Raw genomic sequence first — 26,830 nt, 5'->3', positions numbered from 1 at the left:
TAGATGACCACTAGATGGCAGCACATAAACACCAACTACAAATTACCCCAGAAGGGAGGTGAGCTGAGCTGAGGTGTATCTGTCATTATTGTAGGATTTATTTATTTATTTATTTATTTATTTATTATAATTTTTGCTGGTGTAGAGGGGAAGCATGCACAAGGACACTCTCTCAAACAAGAAAACAGCAAAAACAACAACAAAGTTTGTTTCAATAGTCACTGGTTCCTCTCACCAAGGTTTCGGTTTAAATGTTTTAAAAATTGGCCATTCCACCATTCAAAGTGTGTGCACATCACACGTTTTTTTCTGGGTACAGTGAGCAGGCATAAAAGTTTAAATTAAAGCGTTATACATTTGGTTTAAAGTTAGATTTGATCAGCATAGAATCCTGCCCCCTCTTGGCTCCCAACACATTCTGCAGACCTGGATGTTCCTCCCCATGGAGAAACAAATATCGAGGGGATTTGTTTGTCCATGTTGAGCCCGATCCACAAAGATCACGTCTACAGACACATCTCACTTGGATGAGACGTCGGCCAGACTCATCATTTCCTGGAGAAACTATAGTACACTGTGAGATTGAAAGGGAGAGGGCCCGGGTTTCCAGACAGAAACTGTTACCTTCATCAACCAATATTATGTCAGCAGAGGACATTGGAAGGATCAGTACAGAATGTTAAGCCACTTGGTAATACCTAATATTACTTATTTAATGGCCATCCCTAATTAATGGCCACTAACAGCTTTAGGTCTCTTGGGTTTGGAGTTAGATACCCAGGAGGTATTTTGTTACCAACCAGTGTGACACCTGTAACTTGCTAAGTGATGAGCTTTTAAAGAGATTCTTCTCTGTGTTCACCATCAGTTCAACTGGAAGAGTGGTCAGAATGATAAAAACTTGTGAAACATCAGACATATTCAGAGCTGTGTTTAACATCCTTCTGTTTTGTTTTATCTTCTCTTTGCTACTGTTATGACGTTTGTCTTGTATACATAAACACATCCGTGACGTTAAAATTGTAAAAGACATACAACCTTCAGACAGTGGATGACAACCCAGCACAGAGCCTGTACTGACCTCTGACACCACTGCTCCCTTATCTGGTTACATAATGGTTTCTGAACAGGAGTTTGACCTTGATTAACTCTAACAAGTACAGGGGACATTCAGTAAAAAACCCTGATTAGAAAACATGAAGCATTGACATATTTATTACAGAAAAATATAATTATGGATCAGTTTAAAGTACAGTAGAGTGCTCAATATACAGAAGAGTGCTTAAGTAAGTCAAACCTCTCTGCTTTACACATTTAGATTATTTGCCAATGCGCCGCTTGATTTTATATGGAAAACTAACCAAACAAAGATTATTCTTTTAATTTTAATAAAGTATAGAAAGGAACTGATCATTGCTTAGCTGGCCGCGGAACAGTGAGCTAGTAAAGCTTCACAAAAATCAATTAACCGACGTAAAGTCCCCTCTGTGGGGAAACAGGAGAGCTGCTGATGTCAAAATTCGTCATACTTATGCTGTAAAATTCCAGAACGCTGATTGGCTGAAATGTGGAAAAGTAACGCCCTTTTTTTCCTCATGAGTTTCCGCTCAACCTTACAAAAGTCAGAGCGGCTCAAACCACAGCTGCACAGTAGGGGTGAGAGGTGGATGAGCAGCTCTTCAAATTGAAGTTTTTATTAATTTGTTCAGGGAAAAAGCTAATTATATATCTACATTTATCACGATATAATCACTGTTATTGTAAATGGCATTTGTTTTGTAACTGTGAGATTTTCACAGAGCCTTGTGGACTATCCCACCAGCAGGTTTCCCCTTAAAGCGGTACCGGCGTTCAGTAACTCAGAAAAATGATGTAACTTACCGGCCGGCTTTCCGTCTTCCTTCAGTTCTACAGAGAGAGAGAAGAAGCCGCGTGAAGGGGAACATTAGAAAGTTTTAGCTGAATTAAATAACTCGGGTTTTATCAAAAATAGTGAAAAGACGAAAGGCTTTTTTAGTGCGGCTCCCGACAGTTCAGAATGAATTCAGCTCGTCGTTGTTCCGCTTTGTTCAGGGAAATATGCGTTTCATCAGTGGGGGGACAACCAGCCCGGACACCGCTTCCCCCGGCTGGGTCAGCCGCTACCGGAACCCGCTGTTGTCACATTGGCCCCGGAGGAGGGGGAGTCAGAAGAACCGGTGACCCGCTGAAGCCGGGTGCCGCAGCCAGCACCATAACAGCACCAGGTACTGTTTTCATTAACATGTCACCAAGAAACTTTGACCTATTAACACGCCGCGACGTGGCGTTTTCATGAGTCAAACTGTGGGTTCTGGGTTGATGGTTTCCCCCGCCTCCCTCCAAGTGTCACTTCCTTCTCTATGTTACCACGGCAACCGAACTGAGACTTATGAGATTTTAGGTGTCTAAAGTTCTGGACCAGTGGTGACAACTTTCTGAAAAGAAGAACTGGCAGTCTACTTCGCCTCATTAGAGACGAGCAAATTAAAACTACAATCTAAAAACCAACAAGACTTTCATCTTTTTTAGTGTCAATCTGGTTTATTTATTTCTTGTCCCAGATGATCATTATGGCCAAAATGAGTAGAATGGAAAAGTAACGACTTCAAGTCATACAATGTGGCATGTAAAACCGCTTTGTTGTAAATGTTCTATCAGACTGCAGACAACAAAGATGATATTCCACAGTCACATTTCCTGAGTGACACCGTCGGTTCTTACCAGTCACAGCTAATCCACCTCATTAGTTGCTGCTCTTTTGCTGTTCCTCTTTAAATCTGCAAACGTTAACATATCTGGCTGTATGGTTACAGGCAGATGAAGATGTCAGCTTATTCTCGTCTCTGCTATAAACCTCTCACCAGCATCATCCCTGCCTCCTTCAGATGACCTCTGTCACATGTTCAGTTCACAGACCTGTTCGCTGTTTGCTGATACTTTTTATATCTGTAGCAGACCACATAAAGTGTGCTGAACTGATAGGAAATCAGCAAAAAACTGAAAATACAGAGTACCTTGACCTGCCTGTACTTTTTCTTTCTCTTTGTTTGTTTGCTCTCACATCCACATATTTACTTTTATCATTTTCAAACTTTATTTCATGAGCGTTTTGCAAGCTTGTCATCTTCTTTGAGTTTTACACATACTTTAGACCCAAAAACATCAATCAACCAATAAAGTTTAATTATAAAACACATTTGAGCAACAAGGCAGTTCAAAGTCGCATCATAAAAAAAAAACATAGAGTGGACAATTGAAAAACCAGGGACAAACATTACATTTTGATGATAGCCATCATCAAAATCACTGGTACATGTTGAAAATGTTGGTCAATGTTCCATTTATTATGGTTCAAAAGAAACTCTAAACAGGTGGGACTTTAGCCTTAAAGGAACTCAGTGTTTCAGCTGTTTTGCAGTTTTCTGGAAGTTTGCTCCAGATTTGTGGTGCATAAGCTGAATGCTGCTTCTCCATGTTTGGTTCTGGTTCTGAGAAGGCATAGACTTTTCTAAAATATTTACACAAATAACAGGTCTGGAATGTATGGTAAACCCCAAAATTATTCATAAGCCTGGGGGATTTAGATTTAAGATTAATTTTATTTAATGGAGATGTGTCTGCCAGGAAATGAGAAATGACCATCTGTCATGATTGTTTATTAATTTTTTTTTAAATATTCTGTAAAACAAAAAAAAAAGTAAAAAAACTACTTTTATCTTTCTCAAAAGTCAATCGCTAAATCTTTATTGGCTTACCGGCATTCAGACCCTGCTTACAACAGTGTAGGGGCATTTTGAGGATTTAGCCAAAGGGATTAGCTTCAAGATTAGAAAACCTTCTTGCCATCACCCTAATCTTTTACTTCCCCTTCTGATTCTCTGCCAGATTTGAGTTGATCCAAAACATCAAAATTACTTCCAGTCATAAAAAATGCATACATAAATTCAAATACTTCTTAAAATCCTAATATTCCAGCAGTATGAGGCATTTTGTGCCTAACTGCATGGTGTGTCATTGTTCTTGCCAAGTCATCTCTATTCCTGCCACCACTAAAACTCTGAGAGCGGATGAACCTGAACCCTGATCCTGATGATCCTCCGGCAGGTACCTGAGCCCAGTAATCTCCTCCGGCTCATTCTCTCTTTACTTCCGTCTGTATTCCATGACTTTCCACTTCTCTTCTCAAAGTATCAGTGAATCAGAGCTGCTGACACATGGCCAGGTCTTCAAATAGTTAAACCAATTCTCCTGGATCCTCCCCTGTAAACTGTTCAAAACGAATTCCTTTACTTTTTTAATTTGGGCCTGAGTGTTTTAAAACTGAAATTGTTCAAACATTTCATGCTGATCTTTGCTTTAATAGTCTCAATGTGGCTTATTGCATAACTGATCTAGGACTTCAGTCAACAGATGATTTACACAAGGTGAACTAGATCTAGGTCTGCCTCAGCTTCTGTTCTGATATGTTGAGCCAACTAGATGGGATTGAAGAACTGAAATCAACAATATGAATAGAAACAATGCATGAAGACAGTCAATGCCCTGCTGATTATGGATCAACAGGACATGTACTTTGTCCCCTATGCATGGAAATATTTAACTGGCACACAGTACAAATTTACTATAGTAGTGCTGATGAGGGCTAATCAGATGAAGGTTTTTACTAGCAACATTTGCCTAGTCTGTTGTGTCACCATGAGCTTGTTGGAAAGTACAGACACCTTGGAGTGGTGGAAGCTAACAGCTGGTTAGTCCAACACTGTTTCAGCTGACCTTTTAGTCTTTTAGAATGACTGCTCATTTCCATATCAAGGAATGTGGAGATAAACTATCTGAATCTGCTGGCATTAGCATGTCTGCCAGATCAGCTGTGACTCAGCAGCCCACTGTCTCTGTCAAAGACTGAGTAAACTTAGATTTCAGGTTGTCAGTTTTTCATAGGATGACAGCTAATGTGCTACTTCCCACATTGTTTACACTCTGAACAACACACATTCAGCGTGCGTTACTTAGGCACACTGAACACCATAGCTTAAAGAAGCCAACAAAACCACATCATTGGTAAAAAGCAGGGTTTGATCCTGAGGTTCCACACTACCCTGACAGCCTGTTGATGCAGAACAATAATATGACTGGGAACATAGGTGTCCAATCTCCACTGGTGAAGAGTTTGACATGGTATCAGTTGGTATCAGGAATCTGGTCCTAAAAGGTCTCACTGGTACCTCAAGTGACACGGTCCTGAGCCTTCTCTGATGCCACTAAACGCCTGTTGACCATACAGCTAAAGTTCCCTCAACTCTGAGGGTAAAGATCTGGTCCACTGTTGTGTGGCCGAGACAAAAGCTGTATTGCTTCTGAATTCAGTTTATGGCAATGAGTTTAAATCTCCTCTTCAACCTCTACAGGAAGCTTTTCCATAGAGGTAGAGAAATGTGATCCCTTGGTAGTTGGAACACGCTCTCCAATCTCCTTTTCAAAAAAAAAAAAAAGAGCACAGATTAATTCTGTTCATTTTCCATCAGTCCATTGCACTTCTTCCATGTCCCAGTTAGAAACCTTGGATCCTATCATTTATGTTGATGTTGTCCAGTGCTATTGGTCCAATGGGAATTACAATGGTTTCTTTTAACAGGATTGTTGTCCCTGCCTCAATATCCAAGAGAGACTGGGTTATTCAGTACCATCTATTCATTGTTCTATCAGATTCTCTTCCAATGGAAAATATTCCAGCTTTTGCTCCCCATTATTGGAACCTTCAGTGCTCATAGCTGCTAATGGTTCTGTAATTAGTTCCTCAGTGACTCTGTATAAAGCTTTGCTTTTGTTTTCCATCACATGATCTACTGTCATTTCTTTCACATTCCGTGTAAGTGAATCTAATTTGTATTCCTGGTAATTCAGTTAGGGGGGGCATGTGATTAGTGCTGCTGTGGGTTCTCATTCTTCTACAGCTGAATGTGTGCCACCAGGCTGTTCTGGAGTAAATATGTGCTGTCCTGAGACTTCATGCTTAAAATACCAGAAAAAAGAGCTAATAATGTTCCTTGAGTGATTTGGTTTAGTTGTGTTCCAGTTGGGATGTTGAACTTCTTGTTGTTAGTGACAGTAATATTAGCTGCTATCTATGTTGTGCAAGTTCTGTGTCAGTTCCATGTGTTACACAGTTGGACTGAATATGATAGATGGCTTCAGAATAGTAAAACTATTTGGGTGCAAAGGTCAGAGAGTTCATTGAGTCATGGGAGTTGAGATTTGTCAGGCCTGTTGCCTTTCCGCCTTGTTCCAGTTGACTGAGCTTCTCTTTGCACTGCCTACTTGGCCTGGTTTGTGTGTGTGTGCCTGTTTGAGGGAGAACAAGACCATTCTTGTGAGTGAGTCATCGCTTTGTGTCATGATGACTGTGTGCTGTCACTCTGCGCCACTCAGAGGAGAAAGACCGTGGGATGACTGAAGGTCCAACGGAGAGGACGGGTGGAGACAGACAGTTGTTCCGTGGAGATCCTTCGGACCGACTGGAACCGGGCCCACGTGGGCTGTAGGTGGTGTAAGTATCAGTTTGTGTTTCTGGTAGAGGCAGGGAATCAGTGGAAAAGAGTTCGACTCCAGCTTTCCCCTGCCACATGTCAAAGCGCCCTTGGGCAAGACGGTAAACCTGTAGATATTGCCGCCTGTCAGTGTGTGGATTTGTTTAGATGGATTGAAAATACTACAAAAGGTTCAATCCATTTGGTCTTACAGAGCAGACTAAAGAACTTTGTCTTTACAACAGACCTGATGTGGTTCTGAGTTCTGGTTTTGAGGGATTGTGATTCAAAACCCTGTGATTATCTGCATGTTTCCTAGATCTCAGCAGTAGTTTGCTTTCACACTAGCATTTCTGAAGGTCGCATACATCCGTCCAACATGACCGTCTGTGACAGAATACCTCCAAGACTGAGCTCCATTCATCTGTTTAGATGGCACATCTGTCAGTTAGCATGGTAACTATTCTGGTTGATCTGATTGACTAGATTTTCAGCTCAAATCAGGTGAGAGTCAGCACCGAACTAATCCTAACCGGAGGAGAAGAAGAATGAGAGGTAATGCAAAAGGAAAGTTGTTTTTTTCTTTTTCCTTACCTTCTTATTCCAGGGTGGAGTTATTATGTTTTACCTCTCAGTGCTACGTTAATGGGCTCACGGATAGATGGAAATGTATCATTACCTGCATTCTCAGGGTTTATGGCAGCAATGTGATGTGAAGGAGTGGTTCAGACCTGAGTCTTCTGTATTTCTGCTCAGTAGTTTCATGTTGGTTTCAGAGATACTGTGGTTGTTTTCACCACAGAAAAAGATGTTGATTAGATCTTATGTTAATTTCACAGCTGGAGGCTCACACCATCACATGTTGGTCACTCCAGTTTGACGTAGATAAACTTTATTCTGAAAGAGATAAAGTTCTAAGGTCTGAGTGTAGAAGTTCTAACATACACTTTCTCTTTCAGCAATAAATTATTTCTTGAGAAAAGTATTAACCTGGTTCTGAACTCTGAGTCTCTGTCTAAATTCACGCAGCTCCTTTCATCTGTTCATCAACCCTCATCTTCATCACAATGAAAGCTGTCCTGGTCTGAGCCTGACTTAGTGCGTCTCCCAGAGGTCACTCTGTCACCCAGCCTGCAGGAAGGGGAGGGGCCTGATGAGTCAGGGAGGATGAGATGCTAAGCTGAGTCACAGCAGACAGGGGGAAGGGCCGTTCTAGTGCAGGACTATCAGAGAAGGAACTGACAGACAGACGGACTTTCCTGCTCTGTGGATTCAGATCTAACCAAAGATGGAGGCCAGGGGTAAGACCCTTCCTTCCTCCACCTGGTGGTTAGCTGTTGTAGATCACAGATGCTGACTCTCACTGCAGCTTAGGAGATTCCCTCAAAGCTGTTTAGTGTAAGACCTGGCAGGGGAGCAGAATCGCCCTTCTCAGCTTACTGAAGTCTTGTTTACCGATGTGGAGCTGGTAATTACACTTTGCAGTGGACTTGACTCTGAATGGTCCTTTGTCTATAGACAACCACATCACCCTACTAGAATTATAGATCAATTTCTGGACCAGTACATTTATGTACTATACCTCTGGTGCAGTAGCAGATGTTCATGTTTGGATTCCCAGCTGCAGGAATGTTCTAGATGTTGGGACCGTTGGGACCTGATTTTCTCCTCTGTTGGATCCATGTGATCCAATTTCTTTAAAGCAGTTCTTTTCAAATAGTGAGGTGGTGAGTTGTCTGAGGGGGAGTGAGAGGCAGAGATGCCTCTCACTCCCTTTGGTATTCATGTCTTTTATTCATGGGCTGCACAGTTGGTAGCACTGTTGCCTTGCAGCAAGAAGGTCCTAGATCTTTCTGTATGTATGGAGTTTGCATGTTCTCCCTGTGCATACATGGGTTCTCTCCTCCCACAGTCCAAAACCTGACTGTCAAGTTGATTGGTCTCTCTAAATTATCCTCAGGTGTGCTTGCCTGATGTTGTCTTGTCTGTCTGTGTTGCCCTGTGATGGACTGGTGACATGTCCAGGGTGACCCCCCCCCCTTTCACCTGTTGACCGCTGGAGATAGGCAGCGGTAAGAGGACTGATGGATGGATGGATGGATGGATGGATGGATGGATGGATGGATGGATGGATGGATGGATGGATGGATGGATGGATGGATCTTTTATTCATACTTGAACCATAAACCAGCCTCTAGTCACTAGGTGGCAGCAGTGCTCAATAGGCTGCTGGTTCAGTCAGCAGAAGAAGTTTCCTACTCAGACTGATGTGGTCATTTAACTTCAACTATGAAGAACTGAGCACAGATCATTTGCACATTTTCACGTTTGAGGATCACTGAGCAATCGGGATTAAATGTTACAAATTGAATTATTAATCTGAACTGCAATAAATTAATATATAAACTGTTGCAGCTCATTTATGTGGGGATGAGACAATGTTTACAGCTGCCTTAGATTCAGAACTGAACATTGATCAATATATTTGATGTATGTTTTCGATCATGGCATTTGACAAAATGTAATGTTTATTGTTTGTTTCATAATTGTTGACTGTATGATGCTTGTGATGTACATCACTTTGATCTGCCTGGTTGCTGAAATGTTCTCTACAAATAAACTGGACTTGAACTTAATTAACAGAACCACGGCTTTACAAGCTGAAGCAAGTCAACCTCAGTGCGGTTCACTGCCACCGTGTTTCACCTTTGACCCCAGCTTCTTGTGACTAATGTGACTCTGTCCTGCCCCTCCCCCCTTCACAGTTTGTCCAATGGGCAGCAGCAGCAGTAGCAGGTTGTTTGGGACGATGGCCCAGGCGTTGAGCAGTTCCTCTCTGGCCCAGCCCGACCCGGACCTGGATCAGGACCAGGACTTGGTGGAGGTGGAGCCGGAGCAGCTGCTCAGAGAGTGTGAGGAGGCGCTGCGGCGGCGCCCGGCCCGGCCTCACCGGGACCTGGTCCAGCCCAAGCTGCTGGCGCCCTGCAGCCACCAGCACAACCCGTCCATACGGGTCCTGCAGTGGAACATCCTGGCCCAAGGTAAGGTTCTGTATGCTGAGAGGAGCTGTGTTCTGTTAACTACTGTGTGTTCATGGTGTGAGTTCATGCTATGTGTGTGTGTGTGTGTGTGTGTTGGTGGGTGTGGGTGTGTGTGTTTGTGTGTGCAGCTCTCGGTGAGGGGAAGGACAGCTTCATCCGTTGCCCCCTAGAGGCTCTCAGCTGGCATGAGAGGAAGTACCAGATCCTGGAGGAGATCCTCACCTACCGACCCGACATCGTGTGTCTGCAGGAAGTAGACCACTACTATGACACTTTCCAGCCCATTATGGCCCGCCTCGGTTATCATGGCAACTTCCTACCCAAACCCTGGTCTCCCTGCCTGGATGTGGAGCACAACAACGGCCCTGATGGCTGTGCGCTGTTCTACCGCCGCTCGCGCTTCCACCTGCACTCCACAGCCCACCTGCGGCTGTCAGCCATGATGCTGCCCACCAACCAGGTGGCCATCGCTCAGACACTGCGCTGCCTGGCCACGGGCCGCCAGCTGTGTGTGGCCGTCACACACTTGAAGGCCCGCAGCGGCTGGGAGAGGCTGCGGAGCGCGCAAGGCGCCGACCTGCTGCAGAGCCTGCAGGGCATCACGGCCCCTGGCTCGGGGGCCGGGCCGGGGCCCGTCCCTCTGGTGGTGTGCGGGGACTTCAACGCCGAGCCCTCGGAGGACGTCTACAGGCGCTTTAGCTCCTCCCCTCTGGGCCTGAGCTCCGCCTACAAGCTGCTGAGCGGTGACGGGCAGACGGAGCCGGCGTACACCAGCTGGAAGATCCGCCCATCTGGAGAGAGCTGCAGCACTCTGGACTACATCTGGTACAGCGAGTGCGCCCTGAGGGTGGAGGCGCTGCTGGACATCCCCACAGAGCAGCAGATCGGACCCGACCGCCTGCCCTCATACCACTACCCCTCAGACCACCTGGCCCTGCTCTGTGACATCAGCTTCAGGGAGGGGCCTCACAGGCTGCTGTAGGCAGCCAATCACAGCTCTAGCTGAAACCAGGACAGCCACATCAGAGGAACCTGACCTTTGACCTGATGCTGAGCTTCTCTTAAACCTTCCTGTTTATGTGAAGCTGACTGCTGTAGAATCTCTTCTGCTGGAAATCAGATGGTGAGACTGAACAGCCGGGGGAAGCGATATGGAGGGGGGAGGGGCTCCTGGGTATCTGGCTCTATGAGGACCTGAGGGTTTCATTTCCTGACATTTGATCACTGCAGTTATTTATAAATAGCCTGACTGTCTTAAATTATTCCTTATACTCTGTAAGGTTCTACTGTACTGGGTAGTGATGTGGGTGGGCACTGGGGGGTCATGTTGTCATGACAGCAACAACACTTCATGATTGCTATTGGTAATAAAGTGATTGTTTTTACTCTGAATGGTGTCTACCTGATCCTGCCTTCAATCACTTCCTGTCTCAATCTGCAGGCAGTTGGATTAAAAAAATGTTTTAATGGAGCAGTAGTGCTCTATTAAGTTATTTATGAACCGGCATTAAACAAGAAAAGAATATTTGTTGAATTCTTGCAATACTGCAATTTTTGGTGTTAATCCGATACCAGTAGTGCCAGTACCGTTGATACCAACACTTCAGATTTAAGTTTAATTTGTCATCAAACTTCTGAACTTAAAGTGTTTTTGTGGTTTTTCTTTTGAATTATTTTGTTCAAACCTGGGATAGAATTTGAACAAAGTTTATAGGTGTTTGTAACATATTAACATGACAATAGAAATGTAAAAATGAGGGTGCAAAAATTTATCATGAAAGCTAATCAAGACAAAGTCTTTTCTGAGGTAGAGTTCAGAGACTACAGTACAAAAACAAAATTACACGAGAAAATCTGAAACTCAAGAATTGACCCAATACTGATACTGATGTGGTATCAATATCTTCCATTCACCTCTGCTCAGCAGATGAAACATTCTTGAGCTTCTTGAGACTCTGAGAATCTTGGAGAATCTGCTCCCTGGATTCCAGCTTAGTTTGTTTATTAGTCATAGACAGAACATGTCCAGGCAAGACAAGTCACATATTCATTTCTAAAGAAATTCTCTACAATGGATACAATATGCAAACCAGCTAGCTGTGAAGAGGAGGTACTGGAACACACAGGAGGGAAAATGTGGAGCTGGTTCAACTTTCTGAGTGTAAACAAGTGGAATGAAGGTGAAGTCAGTCTGACGGGTTAGAAACTGAAAGCAGAATGCTCTGAAATGAAGACAATGAGACCTAACACTAAGAGGGAAAACATCAGCAACAGCCAGAGGACAAACAAAGGTTCTGGTGGGTTAAAGAGGAGCAGACATGTCCTGTTTGATTGGATCAAAGGCATGTTCAGCTGATGAATCACTAATCTGCATTAGAGAAGTTAATTCCCAAGTCCTTAGAGATTTCAGCACATTAAGTCTAAACTCAGTTTGACTTAAGTCAACACCTCTTAATAATCAGCTGATTATGACTTATTCTTTTGTTGTAGCCATTGTTTCTTCTACTCACCTGTTATTCTCTTACACGTGAAAACTTTTCAGGTGAAGCAAACATCAGTCAGTGACTCAGTTCATGTTGACATCATTCTGTCCTTCTGTTTGTCCAAGCAGACCCACAGACCTTGTTTGATCCACGATGAAACCACAGAAAGTTCTGCTGATTATTTCAGCATCATGGCTGCAGGAGCAACAGAAGACAGTCCAGTGAACTCTGTCACATCAGAGGAGGACAGACAGGGAGACGTTTCATTCTGAGAGAAAGAAGATCTGAAAGTGGACTTTTGAAATTCAGATCTGCAGTCACATCATCTATGGAATTCTCTTAAATACAGCAGAATTATACAGTTCAGGTGTTTTTGGAACCAGCAGGTGGCACAAAGCATCACTGACTGTGGAATCTTAACACTGGACTTCATTTCTGTGCCTCTCCACTCTTCCTGAAGACTGTGGCACCTTGATCTCCAAATGAAATGAAAACTTTACTTTTGTCTGAAATGAAGAGACTCTGTATCACATGACCTGGATATGAGTGAATGGGACTTGAAAATCTCCACCAAACTCTTAAACGGTCTTTGCTCTTCATTTTTTTAAACCACACTTTTTTTTCTTCCATTCAACTTTCCATCAATGTGCTTTTGTCCAGCAGTATGAACAGTCAGCTTCTTTAGCCTTCTGTTCTCTACTCTCTTTGTGGAAGGTGTCCGACCTGCATGCACAGAATTTCTCATGTATCTGATGGAGTATTTGACTTGGGACGATGGTGGTGACAGTGGGAGGAGTTCATCCCTCAGTCAATGGGTTGCCAGTTTAATTCCTGCTGTCTGCCTGCATCTGTTGTTGTTTACTTGGGCAAGACGCTCCACCCACCTTGCCTGCTGGTGAAGGTCAGAGGGCCTGGTGGTGTTGGAGCATGGCATGGGACCTAGACAAGTACAATTCCAGTTTTCTTAAACTGACTTTGGGTTTTCACTGACCATAAGCCAGAAGAAATAAAATTCATGAAAATTGTCTTCTTTTGGCTTTTCCCTTTATTTGATTTCTTTGTTTCAATAAATAACTTCTCATCAAAGCAGACAGAAGTCACATGCTCTCTACATTATGATGTCACCAAGTGACTCTGAACCCATCCAAGCACTGACCAGATGCTTAGAACAGATACATGTCTGGATGTGCCATAACTTTCTCCAGCTAAACAGAAACAAAGCTGAAGTTATAATTTTTGGACCTAAAGAGGAACGATCTAAAGTCAACACACAGCTGGAATTTACCTGACATGAATGTGTCTGAACTGTTGGAAGGAGCCAGAGTACCTGGAGAGAACCCATGCATGCACAAGAACATGCAAGCTCCATGGCCCCTGGCTGGGATTCAAACCCAGGACCTTTTTGCTGCAAGGCAGTAGAGCCTGAACTGTATAGTGCATCCCTTCTCCAAAACACCTGAATCAAATAAACTGCTTCAGCTGCTGGAGTGAGGAAGCATCTCAAAGTCCCAGGACAGGAGGGGCTGGACTTGGTCATCCTGGAATAGACTATTACCAGTGGCGCCATCTTCTGGGGAAACCCTGATTGTGCAAAGAAAACTATATGTTCTTGTCACCTATGTACACCTACAGCATGTAGGTTTGTAAAAAGGCAAAAAAATTAAAAATACTTTCAAACAAATTCTGAAAATCTGCAACATTAAGCAACACTTGCGGTTGTAAAAGGGATAAATTATATTCTACATTACTGACATGACGTACAGCCGTTGGTAAAGATGCTCCATCTTTTCATTTCTCAGAACTAAAGGCTGAGAAGTCATTTCTACACACCTGAATAAAAAAGGCACACTGTTTTCTTTCACATTTGTATTTTTTATAATACATATTTCAGTAAAATCTACTTCAATACACTGATAGTACAAGAAAAAAAATAGTATATTATGCTTCAAATGCAGGGCTTACTTAGTTCACTGACATGGATGCAGACATCCTATTGATCCCTTTTAAGGAAGAGTAAAAAAAGAGAAGCAGAGAGACCGACAGCGCTGAGAAAAAACCATGGACTGCAGAAGCTGATGTAGCCTCTGATTGGACAATAAAGAGATAAGTCCCACTAACCTGTGTTTACGGCCAGCAGGGGGCAGAGTCAGATGATTTTATTTATTTTTTCAGTTTGGTCTCTGCTCAGAGTGAGATAAACCTCTCTTCAGGCTTTGCATAGTGTTCTCTGCTCTTCACTCTGAAGTCAAGCAGCTGAAGCAGAGGGGCTGTGTGTGTTCGTGTGTGTGTGTGACCCAGAGGGACCCAGAAGGGCCGTGTGTGTGTGGGACTCAGAGGGACGTCTGGAGACTGAAAGGACGTCTGATTCAACATTTAAGCTGCTGAGTATCAAAAATGTTTTTACACCACAAAGTCTTTATATCAGGGCTGATTACAAAAAGACAGATTTTCATTTACAATCTAAGGCTGCTCATGTTGTTTGAGCACTGAGGGAACTGTGGGTGTGTGTGTGTGTGTGTGTGTGTGTACACAATCGTCCCTTTGATCCTCTAGGGGGAGCGCTGTGACAACAGCCAATCATAAAGCAGCTCTCATCTGAAGGTGTAGAGAGAGGACGTGTCCTTCATTTCCTGAGCAGAGTCTACAGTCACTTCCTGCAGTACCCCCACTCCATTGCCCAGCCCCCCCACCCCACAGCTCAGGTCAGGTTTTCAGGACGATGCCTCTGCTGCTGCTGCTGGGCTGGAGAGGGGTGGAGGCTCCGCCCCCTCTGATTGTGCTGCTTGGGGCTGGGGGTGCAGCTGTGTGAGGGTGGTGGGGGGTGCAGGGCGAGGCTGGCCCACCTGCACCGAGAGCTGCGGCAGAGCCTGGGCGACTGCGGCCGGTTTGGCCAGGATGAGCTGCGGCGCGGTCCGGCCGGGCGCCAGCTGGATGCCGGACGGCTTGATGGCGGCTGGAGTCAGCTGGGTGGCCACCGGCTTGGCCTGGATGATCTGAGCCACCTGGCCTGGGGGGTTAGTCTGCATTAGCGTGGCCAGCTGGTTGGCTGGGATGGTGATGATGGTGATCTTTTCTCCGGCCTTGGAGCCGGCGGGCAGCATGGTGGGCAGCGCCTGGATCACCAGCTTGGGCGGAGCGCTGGTGGAGGCCTTCGCTACGGTCACTGGGACGCCTGTGGTGGTGAGGATGGGGGAGGAGTTTAGCGTCACCTGGCCTAGAGAGTTGGTCATGACCAGTGGCATGGCTCGGAGGGGCCTGTGGGAGAAGAACAGGAGAGGTCAGGGGTCATGAAGCTGAGGCACATCAGCTTCTATCATGTAAGTGAGAAGCAGCTGACAGACTGAGACACATGGTCAGGTCACTTTGGGTCATTGTGGCACCACTAGAGTTACTACTGAGGCCCGTTTACACTGAGCCGGTTTTCATTCAAACTGGAACATTTTTGTTGATTTCATACGTCGTTCATATGTCTGCTGATCAAAGTCTCTGACATGGTCACTGTTAGAAACCAGGACTGAGTTTAACTTTTAAGGACATCCCACATGGAGATGTGAAAGCAAACACAGAACACACAGCTGTAGGGTTTGTTCTAGGCATGAACAAAAACAATGGTGGCCAGCATTGTACTGTGTGCTACTTAACCTGTTCAGTTTAATAACCTCTGATATGGAGCATCTGAGTTATATGAGCACCTCATTTCTAAATGAGGTGGAAGCTAAAGGTCAAAGAGCATTCACGTTTCAATGATGTGCTAAATCACAGTGCCAACTAGTGGCCTGACATGATAACTAGAACACTCAATGTTTTTTCTAAACATGACACTTTTCACCAATCAACATCTGAAAATACCAGCAGTTCCCAGTCTCATGTAAGAATAGTCTAAAGTTCCTTCTTTGTTACGCAGAGTCACTCCGGCTTGCTAACGTCTTATTAGCTTCTAGCCCAGTTGGTTGTTTCTCCACTGGCAGTGTGTGTCTGTAAGTATGGGCAGATCTTGACAGGGTTTGAAAACAGTGGTGGAGATGCTGTTTGTTGACTTATTGGCCAATCAAATAATAAACTGATTTTATAGATTAGTCAAATTTTCTGTTTCTGAAGATTTAATATTTGAAACACGGTGATCGTTTTTCACCACTGCACTCCTTGGGTTTCATGGTTAGGAGTGATTGTGCTCCATGTTGTTTTGCCTTAATGTTTTTCAGCTTGTGTTTATTTTGACTTGGTATTCAGATCAAGCCAACATTTGTAACGTCTTTTTAAGAAAATAAAAATTGATTCAAATCCAAATTAACAGCCATGTGGCCACGCCCTAAAGTGAGACAGTGCAGTGTGTCAGACCTGGTGGAGGCGTTGCTGGGGATGACTGTGACGTAGGTCTGCTGGGGCTGGGTGCTAACAGGGGTGCTTAGGCTGGCAGGGCTCTGCTGGTGAACCGGGAGCTGGCCGGACACAATGACCTCGCTGTCCTCCATCTTTATGTCCATGCATCCCTCGTCGTCGTCGATCACACGGATGTTTTTGGGCATTTCTTTAAACTGGTAAGCAAGTCGCTGACCCTCGACCTTTGCGAGGATCCCTCGCTGGTAGTAATACCTACAACGAAAAGGTAAAAACTAGATTATCAAGAAAATAGATCATTCCAACCAATTAATAAATAAAAAGAAAATGGAAGCAACTTCGTATCAGCCAGTCATAAGTGACTTGTGTGTGTGTGAGGGTGCGTGTGCGTGTGTGTGTGTGTGTGTGTGTGTGTAGCAGGAGCTGACCTCAGGGCGCGGCCCATGGTCTCATAGTTCATGTCGGGCTTGTTCTTGTGCTTCCCCCACAGCCTGGACACGGCCTTGGAGTCCACCAGCTTGAAGATGCCTTTGTCTCTCTGCATCCATTTGATGTACCTGGGACAGGTGTTTTTATCCTGCAGCAGCTCCAGCAGGAACTCCCACAGATATGTGGTGTTTCCTGGAGAGCGCGCACGCATACACACACACACACACACACACACACACACACACACAGAGAACAACATGAAAACCAGATGAAAGGAACATTCCTGCAGAATGAGGCTTAGGATGTGAAACTAGAGATAACCTTTTCCTTCCCTCGGCCTCTTCTTGATCCCCAGGTCATAGGAGCCGTTGGAGGCAGGCTGCTGCGTTTTGGGTTTACGTCCACCTGCGGTCAACGCACACCAATATCAGTTTTTATTTCCTCTCTTCTCTCCTCCTGCTGTTGAATGAGGCCTTGAGCAGAAATTGATTTAGGGGCCCCTCTTGTTGCTAAGTGCATCAGCACCGCTAAAAGCATTTCAACATGGATCTAGTGAAATCTTGGAGGAGAGGGCCTAGTTTAATTGGCTGAACAGTCAAATATAATTGTAGTTTACTACGATATATTTGTGAACATATTTGTGATTTTAAAACTCAAAGATTAAACTCACAGCATCAGATTGTAGCTGTGGTAGTAAAACAATCTAACTATGAAGGTTGTTCTTTGAACTTTTACTAAGTAAACTTGCCAGCTCCTTAAAATATTAAATTTAAATGTCAAACAATTTAAAATCATTTAACTAGGATGTGCTGTGGTGGCGCAGGGGTTAAGCACAACCCACATAAGGAGGCCTTAGTCCTCGACGCGGCTGTCGCAGGTTCGATTCCCGGCCTGGCGACCTTTGCCGCATGTCTTCCCCCTTCTCTCATTACCCACTTTCCTGTCAATTAACTATCAAATAAAGGCCACTGGAGCCAATAAAACCTTTAAAAAATAAAATAAAATCGTTTAACTCAGTGGTTCCCAAATTGTGTGGCGTGCCCCCTAGAGGGGGCGCTGTGCCATTGCAGGGGGGGCGCAGGAAGAAGTAAGGATTAATGGAAAAAAAAAACAGTCACACAAAAGTGTTTCACTATACAGATGGTTTGTAGTTTGTTTTGTTGCAACCTGAAGTGTGAAATAAACTTCAGTGGAGTTTGAAAACAAAATATGTGTATAAGTTTATGTCTAGTTGAACGATGTGTGTGCCCAGTTGATTTTCATTTTTTTTGGGAGGGGGCAGAAAATTGTTGGGAACCACTGGTTTAACTTATATATGCAGAAACCATTAAATCAAGTTTAACTGCATTGATATTCTCTTAGGTCATTTATGCCTTGGGCCGGTTCTAAATGTAATCAGCGTTACATCATGTTTTTAGATCCACTAACTTATTACTTAATTTGGATTAAACAGAAGTGCAAATAATTGATATTTATTTTAATTGTATTTTTTTGATTTGATGTTGGTACGATTCAATAGTGTGGGTTTAAGTATTGTCGGCAATATCTTCCAGTACCATAATTACTCAGTGATATTTTACATTTCCTATCAACTTTTAATACAAACCCCGGTGGACCGCCTCGTTGCCCTGACCACCGGGCTTAGCAAGTTTTCTGGGGGAAACCCTGCATGATCCAAATGCCTTCAGTGATGTTGTTAGTGCTAGTGTTAGCTCACTTGCTATCTATGTTGAAGGCTTATTCACAATACTTTCACATTTTGGCAGTATTCATGTTTCTAAAAAGGTATCTGACATGTAGTTTGTGTTCAAATATTGTTGACATCTTTTAATCAATTTGGGAACAAACGGTTCCTCTACCAGTAGATAATCGAATCTCTGCTATCAAAATACAAAAATGTCTGAACAGCTTTGAGTGCAACTCATCAGCGGCATTTAAAGAGATCCCACAAAATGAGTTGCTTTCAGATGCACCGGTGGAGCTACAGTCACGAGGAATTCAGACCGAAACAGTGATGTTCCACTTCATACAGATACAACTGAACCATTTCAATGGGGAAAGGAAGGATTTAAAAACATGATGCGACTGTAAAACAGTTGGTTTCCTGGAGCTAAATATCGAGAACATTCACACACTGACCTCCTCTCTTCTTCTTGGCTGCAGGCTCACAGTCAGGAGGGATGGGGAAGGAGTCCTCCTCGATGGGCCCACACTCAGTAGAAACCTCCACCACAGTCTCCATCATCACATCCTCTGCTGAACACATAAGGCACATTCACATGCTTTACCTGCTGCACACCACACACTTTACACTATGGCTAGCTTTCAACTCTGATTATTCAAGCAACGTGAGACAAACAACAAAATACAATATTATTTCTGTTTGGAACGATTCAGATAAAACAACCTCTGATTCAACGCAAACCGAGAAAACAACAAAAGAAAAAAGATACTACAATTCATTTTCCAAACTTCTGTTTATGGATACAATATTGGTGCTATTCTTTGTGAAATGTCTAAATCTATCCTATAGCAGGATATGATATTCAGTCAGAGAGCTGGCAGGGTTTACCTGTGCTGCGGTCATTGTGAAGGCCTCCAGGTGATTCCATGTGCAGCAGAGCTTCAGCTGCCTCAAAGGTTTTGTCAAAGCACACCATGTCATGGCCTGACATCTCCACTGCAAACAGAGCAAATAAGAGGTGATCAAAGCAACAACCCCTGGCTCACTGAACAGAGGCGCTCAGGTCAGACCTGGGCCATCCAGAACCCGCTTCCTGACCTATTTGTTGTGAAAACAGCTGAATTCAGAAGCTGCAGCGATGCCAACCACTATTTTGAAATGTTTACTTCCTGGTCTGAGGTTTGCAGAAGCAGTCTGCTCCTCCCTTCCTGTTTCCTGTAAGTGGGTCTGAATGGCAACACCTGCTTCCTGCCAGCAGAGGGCAGCCTAGGCCAGCAGTCAGAGAGTGGAGGACTCACCGGACTCAGCCACCTCCGTCACCACCTCCTGCTCCTCAGCCACGTCCTGCATCAGGTATGTCCCGTCGTCGTACACCAGGACCTGGGCCGAGTAGCACTCCTCCACCTGGGCGCTGGGCACCTCTTCCACGATGACGGCCGGAGATCCCTCCTCTTCTTGCAGGATCACCCCTTCCTCCTCCTCCTCCTCCACCATGATCACAGCCTCTCCATCCTGCTGCACCACCTCCTCGTCCTCCTCAGCAGCCTGCTGCACCAGGTTAGACAAAGAAAAGAACGATGAGCGTTTCCAGAGTTATGATCTCCTCTGGCATGAAGTCCTGACTTCCTGCCGTCCGTCGGTGTTTCAGATGCAGGCAATAGATTGTGGAGCTGTGGCGCTAATCTGGGATCAGCATTTCCTTCCTCTGTGTCAGAGTGAAAAAGTCTCAACATAAACACCTCAGTGGATGCTCGGCCCCACAGAGCCGTCCACCCTGCCCAGCTTTTCACCACCGTTAGGTGGTGATGATGGGGATCAAACCACTGAGCTGATTCTAACCCAGAACATGCTAAAGACCCTGACCAGCTGCAGCAGCCCCACATCATAATGCTGCCACCATAGGCTTCCCTTCATCTGCCTCTCTTCTCTCTGGAAGGGGCTCTTTGCACGTGAGCTTCCGCATTCGGGGATAAGTGGCTTTGTCGCTTCCATCTATTGAAAATGGCATTTTACTGTATTTTAATGTGTTTTATTTTACTTGCTTTATTGTATTTTAATGCATTTTACTTTTAGTGCTGGCAGGGCTTGCCCAAGGTAACAATTAATGATGTACATCGAGCCAAAGCCCCAACAAGTAGCTGGAGAAAGATTTTAAGATGTACGCCTCGTTATACATTCACAAATACGAAGGTGAGTTTTACTTTCTTTAAACTTTATGACTAACATTAACTTTAGCTTATGCTAGTAGGCAATATTCTCGGACATTTTTCTCATAAAAATGTGCTATTTAAGTATCTAAACATTTTAATCCATTCCAACGGACATTTTGTTACCTAATTTTGTATTTATTTTCAAATATATTATGTGTATTTATTGTCGTTAGTGTCAGAGACTAGGTAACAGGAGAGGTTACGGTTCGGGCTTTTTGCTTCCGAATCATGAGGAAGCACAACAAGCCCATAGCTTAACAGTTAACAGGGCAACCCTGGTGTCAGAGTTCTAGTTCAGCTGACTGTTCAAGTTCAAAGTTGTTGTTTTTAGAAAAATATGGCCATGTTCCTTAAGATCTCCATGTTATTTAGTTTTGTTACTTTTTTATGCTCCTTGTGAAGAGCTCAAATAGGACGGTGTTTACAGCAGTGTGTACCGGCGGATCAGTTGCTCGGCTGTCTGGCTCTGGTCTGCTCACTCGTTCCCATAAACTGGCTCTTTCAGGCTGACTGCAGAAGTGATTCCATGGAAATAACACAGCGACGGCTCCTTTATTTATCATCCGTCTCCCCCAGGTGGTTTTAGGCTGAAGAAGCTGATCCAGAGTGAAGTGAAGGCTGTAAACTTTCCTGTGCAGCGTTAGCTTTAACTTGTCGTGGTGAATATTTACAAGCCACCGTCTTCTTAATTCAGGATCGTTTGGAAATCCATGAAAACTTAAAATCCCATTATATTTGGAAGACAACAATGTTCATAGTATTGCTTTATTTGTTTCTGAAATACAACTTTGTCTTTTCATGGTAACTCAAAGCGGGAGCAAGAAAGCCGCTTTTCGCTCATGCAGATGTGAGGCCGCCGCTGTACGTGCAAAGAGCCCACAACCTTCCTACAGAGCTCCAGAGGACCAATCAGTGCGACTCTTAGAAAACTGAAGCCTTTCTGCTGTTTCCTTATTTCCTTACAGCGTTAAGGCTCGTTAGTCCCTTTGCATTGTGGAAATGTTCTGACTGTTACTAGTAAACCCAGCCTATTCTCTATTCTCTAACCTTGTCAAGATTTTCTCCATAACGACACGATGGGTCACTTCAGACATATTTGATTAAAATGAGAAGCTGCTCGTTGCATCACTTTGTGTTGAACCACCATCTGAAATATAATGCACTTCCAACTAAAACAGAGATTTCTGCTCCAGAATAAATAGCTTCAAGAATAGATTATATTAACTCTGATTGTTTTAAGCTCAAAATTATTCATACTCTTGGCAGTTTTCATGAAACCAAGAAATAAGCAACAGAAAAGTAAAACATGAGTTAAAACAATATTCAAATTTCACGAAAAACCAGAGGTGAATGATTTCTGATGACTAGCACTGTGAAGCTGCAGCTGACAGAACCGGCAGGTTTCTGCAGAAATGTACAGATTTTTAGATGAACCTGGATATGGACATTAATAATTTCATATTGATGCAGTGATTGGACATAACAGAGACATGTGAGACTGCTCTGTCATCTAGCTGAATACACAACCATTTTCAAAACATACAGAATATACATTTTGATGAGTCTCATTTGTCAGAATAAACAAGTATTAAACATAATGTTAATTAGGGTAAAATTTCTGTTCTTAAAACCAGGTTGTTTTATTGGTCTGCTATTATATTCTAATTAAAAATGTCATGTTTTCATTAACTGTAAGCAGAAACTCATAATTAACAGACATAAAAACTTTCAAACATCCATCTGTGCTTACTTAATCTACATAATGTGTTTCATATGTGATAAAGGTCCTGAAATGACTTTTCAGTGATATTCTAATGTATTGAATGTGTCTGCTCTATATGCACACTGAGCACATGTGTCTGACTGAGAGTCAGCAGCTGGAAGCAGCTCTGATCCCCCCGGCTCGCCGTAGTGGGTCACTGGAAGAAAGGCTGATCTGCGCTGAGGCTTTGGAGCTCCATGCAGGGAAAACCAACCCACTGTATTAAAAATCAACTTCTATGTCCTCAGAGTATTTTAATTATGACAGATTCCCAGAGTTCCACCACACTCAAGATGCATTACCAAGGCAAAGACATTTTAAATATTCAAAATAAATAAACAAAACCACAAATAGAATGAATTATGAAGTCATTCAATAAAAGGGCTGGTTGACACCAAAGAACCAGACTGAAGACTTTTATCATCCATTTTTGGTAGAAGGACAGAAAAGAAAAAAGCGATAAGACAATTATTCATCTTGTAGATGACAGAGACTAGAAGAGGTTTACCTGCTGAGACTCTTCAACCACAGTGACATACTCCACTATGTTTCCTCCTCCATCTGACACCACCACAGAGTTCATCACTCATTCCTGTTAAAGAGAGAGAAGAGCATGCCAGAGGTCAGGAGGTCAACTCAAGCTGAGGGAAGTGTGCCGTTTGTGTTCTGAATGTGCTTGAACAAGATCAATGTCAAGGGAAAGCCTGGGGCTGATGTGAGACAGTAAGGTTACGGTCAAAGCCAACTACCGCTACAACAACTACAACTACCATTTCATTATCAACAACTACTCTCATTTTAAGTCAATAATGTCAAGAAAGTAGGACTGCCAACAACTAACTATTATTTTAGTGATCCACTAATCTAAAAATATTTCTACAGATTTTTTATTTAATCACTTGAGGTGGTTAAATGAATTTTAAAAAATACATTAAAAAAGTAAAACAATTAAATTCTTTAAAGCAAGAAAAACATTTTATTTCTTAAAATGTAATAACAGCACTCCTTTATTGAACGCTTGATCATTTGTAGCAAAGAATGCATCTGCAGCTAAAAAACACTTCAATACAGTGTAATAATAATAGTAATAATAACTTTATTTATAAAGCGCTTTCATTCAAAGCAGCTTAGGGTTGCAAGGAAATAAAAGACTAAATAAAACAGCGTAGGTTAAAAACAGATAAAACACTAAGAAGGCAATAAAACAAGGAGGCAGAGTTTAAAGCAGAAACAAGTGGCTCTTTAACTTTAAAACCATCCAGAGACTCAGCCTGCCTGGTGTTTAGAGAAAGATTGTTCCACTGAAAAGGAGCATGAAAGGAGAAGATACGCCATCAGCTTTTCTTCACACTTAAGACATTTTCAAAAGGCTAAGGCTGATCTACTGATCAAGCAATTAATAACCGGATTAAAAGAGGTGCTTAATTTGAAGGGGGCGGAGTTTGTTTTGATTTTTTTTTACCAAATTTGAGCCAGGTGAAGGTAAGGAGTTCCGGGTAGAACACATTTATAAAGAATGTTTTTATCTAAATGTAAAATTAATAGATTTTTTTGTACAGTTTCAGTTTTCCAAGTGGCCTTTTTAGAATCTGTATACTCCAAATAACAATTAATTGATTACTAAATTAGTCAACTCAATGATCAATCTATCTGACTAACCCAACTAATTGTTTCAGCCCTAAAAGAAAGTACATCCTAAGCTTCATCAGCATCAACTCATTGCACTACAAGCACACAGGGAGCAAAGTGAGAACTGATCCAGAGGTAAGAAGAAGATTAATATCCAGCCATCGCACTTCAAGATCAGGTCAACAGGACTCCTGGCATCACAGCTTTCTGTCACTCCAACAGCTACGGACAGATCTTAGAGGACAGTCTGTCTTTGGGTTCTTCTGAACACACCAGCTCAGCCTCCCTGCTGTACCTGATCACTACCATGACCATGATAATCATCCGCTACTGCTGGACGTCCTGCACGAACGGACTCCAAACGGTACCAAAGCAAGCATGTGGTCGTTTGCGCTGGTTGTAGCTACAAGTTAATGTCGAGCACAAAATCACCATTAAATGGTGAGTCTGCACGAATCGAGTACCAGCTGAGCCTCAGTGTCCTCACAGCTTTACTGTAAACAAGGCAGCGATTCTGTAGCTCCGAGGAAACAGCAAAACAACATGTTAGCTGACTGCCTGCCAACACAAGCTATGCAAAATTGAAACTGTGACTTATTAAACTTTGAAGTCTATCAAACCAGAAGACGCTGATGGGTGAGGAACTCTAGTTAGTTCTCATCTGCAGCTAGTGTTTACTTTCTGAGCGGGATCTGAGCTCAAGTGCGACCCGTCTGTCGCTGCAGTCTCCGCGGCTACAGTTAGCTCCTGTCTGCGCTTAGATACCAGGTCTGTTTACTCACTGCTGTTCAGAAAAAAAGTATTCAACTTTAAAAAGCAAGTCAACATTCATTTCTGCAGTAAAACACAACACTAAGGCACATAAAGAGCCTTGCTGTGGTTATTCTTATTCAGCTCCAGAGAGCTAGCAACTGGTTAGTTGCTAAAACACTGCTACTCGTTTTGAGACATTACATTTTAAGGCTATTCCAGCAAATACATCAACAACAGCGGGAACCGTGAGCTTTCAGAGTGATGTGCCCGTGTTGTGGGTTTTCTTCTCTTACCTTGTTTTGCTTTTGCTTGCGGGAAGTGAGCTCCACTGCTAGCAGCAGCTAGGGCCCAAGTTAGCTTGTTAGCCCACTTGACGGGACCAAAACGCTCCTTTCGCTCGCTTCTGCAGGTGTTTTCAAGGCCTCTTTGCCGCGGAAGTCCCTACGCAGGCACCTATTAATGTTCTGGAGACTGAATGTACAGGTCGATATGCCACACAGATTTCAAACTCAGGCTTCTATTTCCGATGGAGTTCTGCTACCCGTTAGCTTTCCGGTGTGCCGCCTCTCTTTGCTACAAATGATCCAACGGGTCAAAGCACAGACCGCCTTGACGTCAGACGAACGGACGCAGAAACAAACGCTCCCGATCTGGGCAGCAGCTCAAGCGCCATCTAGTGGAGTGTGAAGAAGAATGCGTTAACTTATGGCAAATCTAAGCGTTTTAGGAAGCTTTTTCGAAAGTAAATGATGATCAATTTGACTGCGAAAATCATAAAAAATAAAATAAAATCCCCAACCGTAGTTACTGCAGTGAGAGTTATAAGGGGAATTTAAAGGACAAATGTTAACCCTCAAATTGTAGTCTCTTTTCATTGGCACTCTGGGTCAAGTAGTCATACCATCACACAAACAACACACACAATCATACCCAAGAGTAATTTAGAGTATTCAATCAACCTAACAGTCATGGTTTGGACTGTTGGAAAAAGCTAGAGTATCCATCATTCTTCACCTTTCTTATGATTAAGATCCAATGTCGTGTGAGCCTGTCCCAAACCAGTCCCCTTGTTTTGTCAACGTTAAAAGGGACAGAGGATGTCCACACCTCATTGCTACTACTTCTGTAGGCTTCTATCACAGAGTCATTTCAATTCCATTTGAATATTTCAGAAGACTTCAAAGAAGTCCTGAAGAGATCCTAGAAGGTCTTCCAGTGTTTTAGAAAAAGTAAACACACTTTAACTAGAGCATCAGTGTTTAGAAGTAAACTACAATGCATTGATGACAAGTTACAAGACTCTGTATCTATTAGCTATCACTGGGGATAGGCACCACGGAAAAGTGCTGCTTTGCAGTAACAAGGTCATGGGCTTGAATCTCAAACTGGGTCTTCCTGCAGAGATTGCAAGTTCAACCCATGATCAGAGGACTGATCATGGGTTCTCTTCAGAACATCCTAACCAAGCAGCTGTATCACCCGGAACATCCTGACGATCTGAACCTGTCGTACTGACCTTGTTAGCACTTGTAGAGTGATCAGGACTCTACAAGTGTCCTGATCACTTGTAGAGTGGGGATTTATCCCAAATAAATTTGGGGAATAAATCCCCAAATTGGGGACAAATCTCCAAATCTTCCCAATTTGGAGATTTATCTAGGCAGAGGGAGATCTAAAGAAAAACTGAGAGAGGGTTTCAACTTTAATTATCAGGCATACTTTCATTAAGCAGAGGGAGGGTTTTGAGTTGGGTGGTTTGGAGCACCAATCCTTCTACACCAAGATAAAACGCCTAACTGAAGCTGACCATGGTTAGTCACCAAGGGTACAACCTGTGGTACTGATAAGCTACTGTGGCCCAAATTCTTAAGCACTTCATGTTGGTTCTGATAAAATATAGAATACACAAGGCATCAGTGTGTAGCCACAGAACAGTCAAGGAATTCATTCTGA

General features: G+C 43.4%; 2 protein-coding genes across 6 annotated transcripts; one reads left to right on the top strand and one right to left on the bottom strand.

Annotated features, from left to right (window-relative positions):
• The first annotated feature begins 1,653 nt into the window (after positions 1-1,653).
• Positions 1,654-10,981, top strand: nocta (nocturnin a). 2 transcript variants are annotated; one of them, XM_032554885.1, is made up of 3 exons: positions 1,654-2,246; positions 9,314-9,589; positions 9,718-10,981. In XM_032554885.1, the coding sequence occupies exons 1-3, from the start codon at positions 2,039-2,041 to the stop codon at positions 10,569-10,571; spliced, it is 1,338 nt and encodes a 445-aa protein (XP_032410776.1). In that variant the 5' UTR covers positions 1,654-2,038; the 3' UTR covers positions 10,572-10,981. The 2 variants fall into 2 exon arrangements, with proteins under 2 accessions (XP_032410776.1, XP_032410777.1); XM_032554886.1 differs by lacking the exon at positions 1,654-2,246 and adding an exon at positions 5,507-6,568.
• Positions 10,982-13,099: 2,118 nt separating this feature from the next.
• Positions 13,100-25,490, bottom strand: elf2a (E74-like factor 2a (ets domain transcription factor)). 4 transcript variants are annotated; one of them, XM_032554884.1, is made up of 9 exons: positions 25,171-25,490; positions 23,004-23,087; positions 19,822-20,071; positions 19,412-19,519; positions 18,979-19,092; positions 17,161-17,244; positions 16,839-17,031; positions 16,411-16,665; positions 13,100-15,327 (listed from the first exon to the last, which is right to left on the bottom strand). In XM_032554884.1, the coding sequence occupies exons 2-9, from the start codon at positions 23,076-23,078 to the stop codon at positions 14,784-14,786; spliced, it is 1,623 nt and encodes a 540-aa protein (XP_032410775.1). In that variant the 5' UTR covers positions 23,079-23,087; positions 25,171-25,490; the 3' UTR covers positions 13,100-14,783. The 4 variants fall into 4 exon arrangements, with proteins under 4 accessions (XP_032410775.1, XP_032410774.1, XP_032410772.1 ...); XM_032554883.1 differs by having other exon boundaries at positions 18,979-19,095; positions 19,822-20,068; positions 25,171-25,489; XM_032554881.1 differs by having other exon boundaries at positions 18,979-19,095; positions 25,171-25,488.
• Positions 25,491-26,830: the final 1,340 nt, after the last annotated feature.

The sequence above is a fragment of the Xiphophorus hellerii genome, chromosome 23 (genome assembly GCF_003331165.1).
Source record: "Xiphophorus hellerii strain 12219 chromosome 23, Xiphophorus_hellerii-4.1, whole genome shotgun sequence".
NCBI lineage: Eukaryota > Metazoa > Chordata > Actinopteri > Cyprinodontiformes > Poeciliidae > Xiphophorus > Xiphophorus hellerii.
This window is presented reverse-complemented; position numbering and strand designations above follow the sequence as displayed.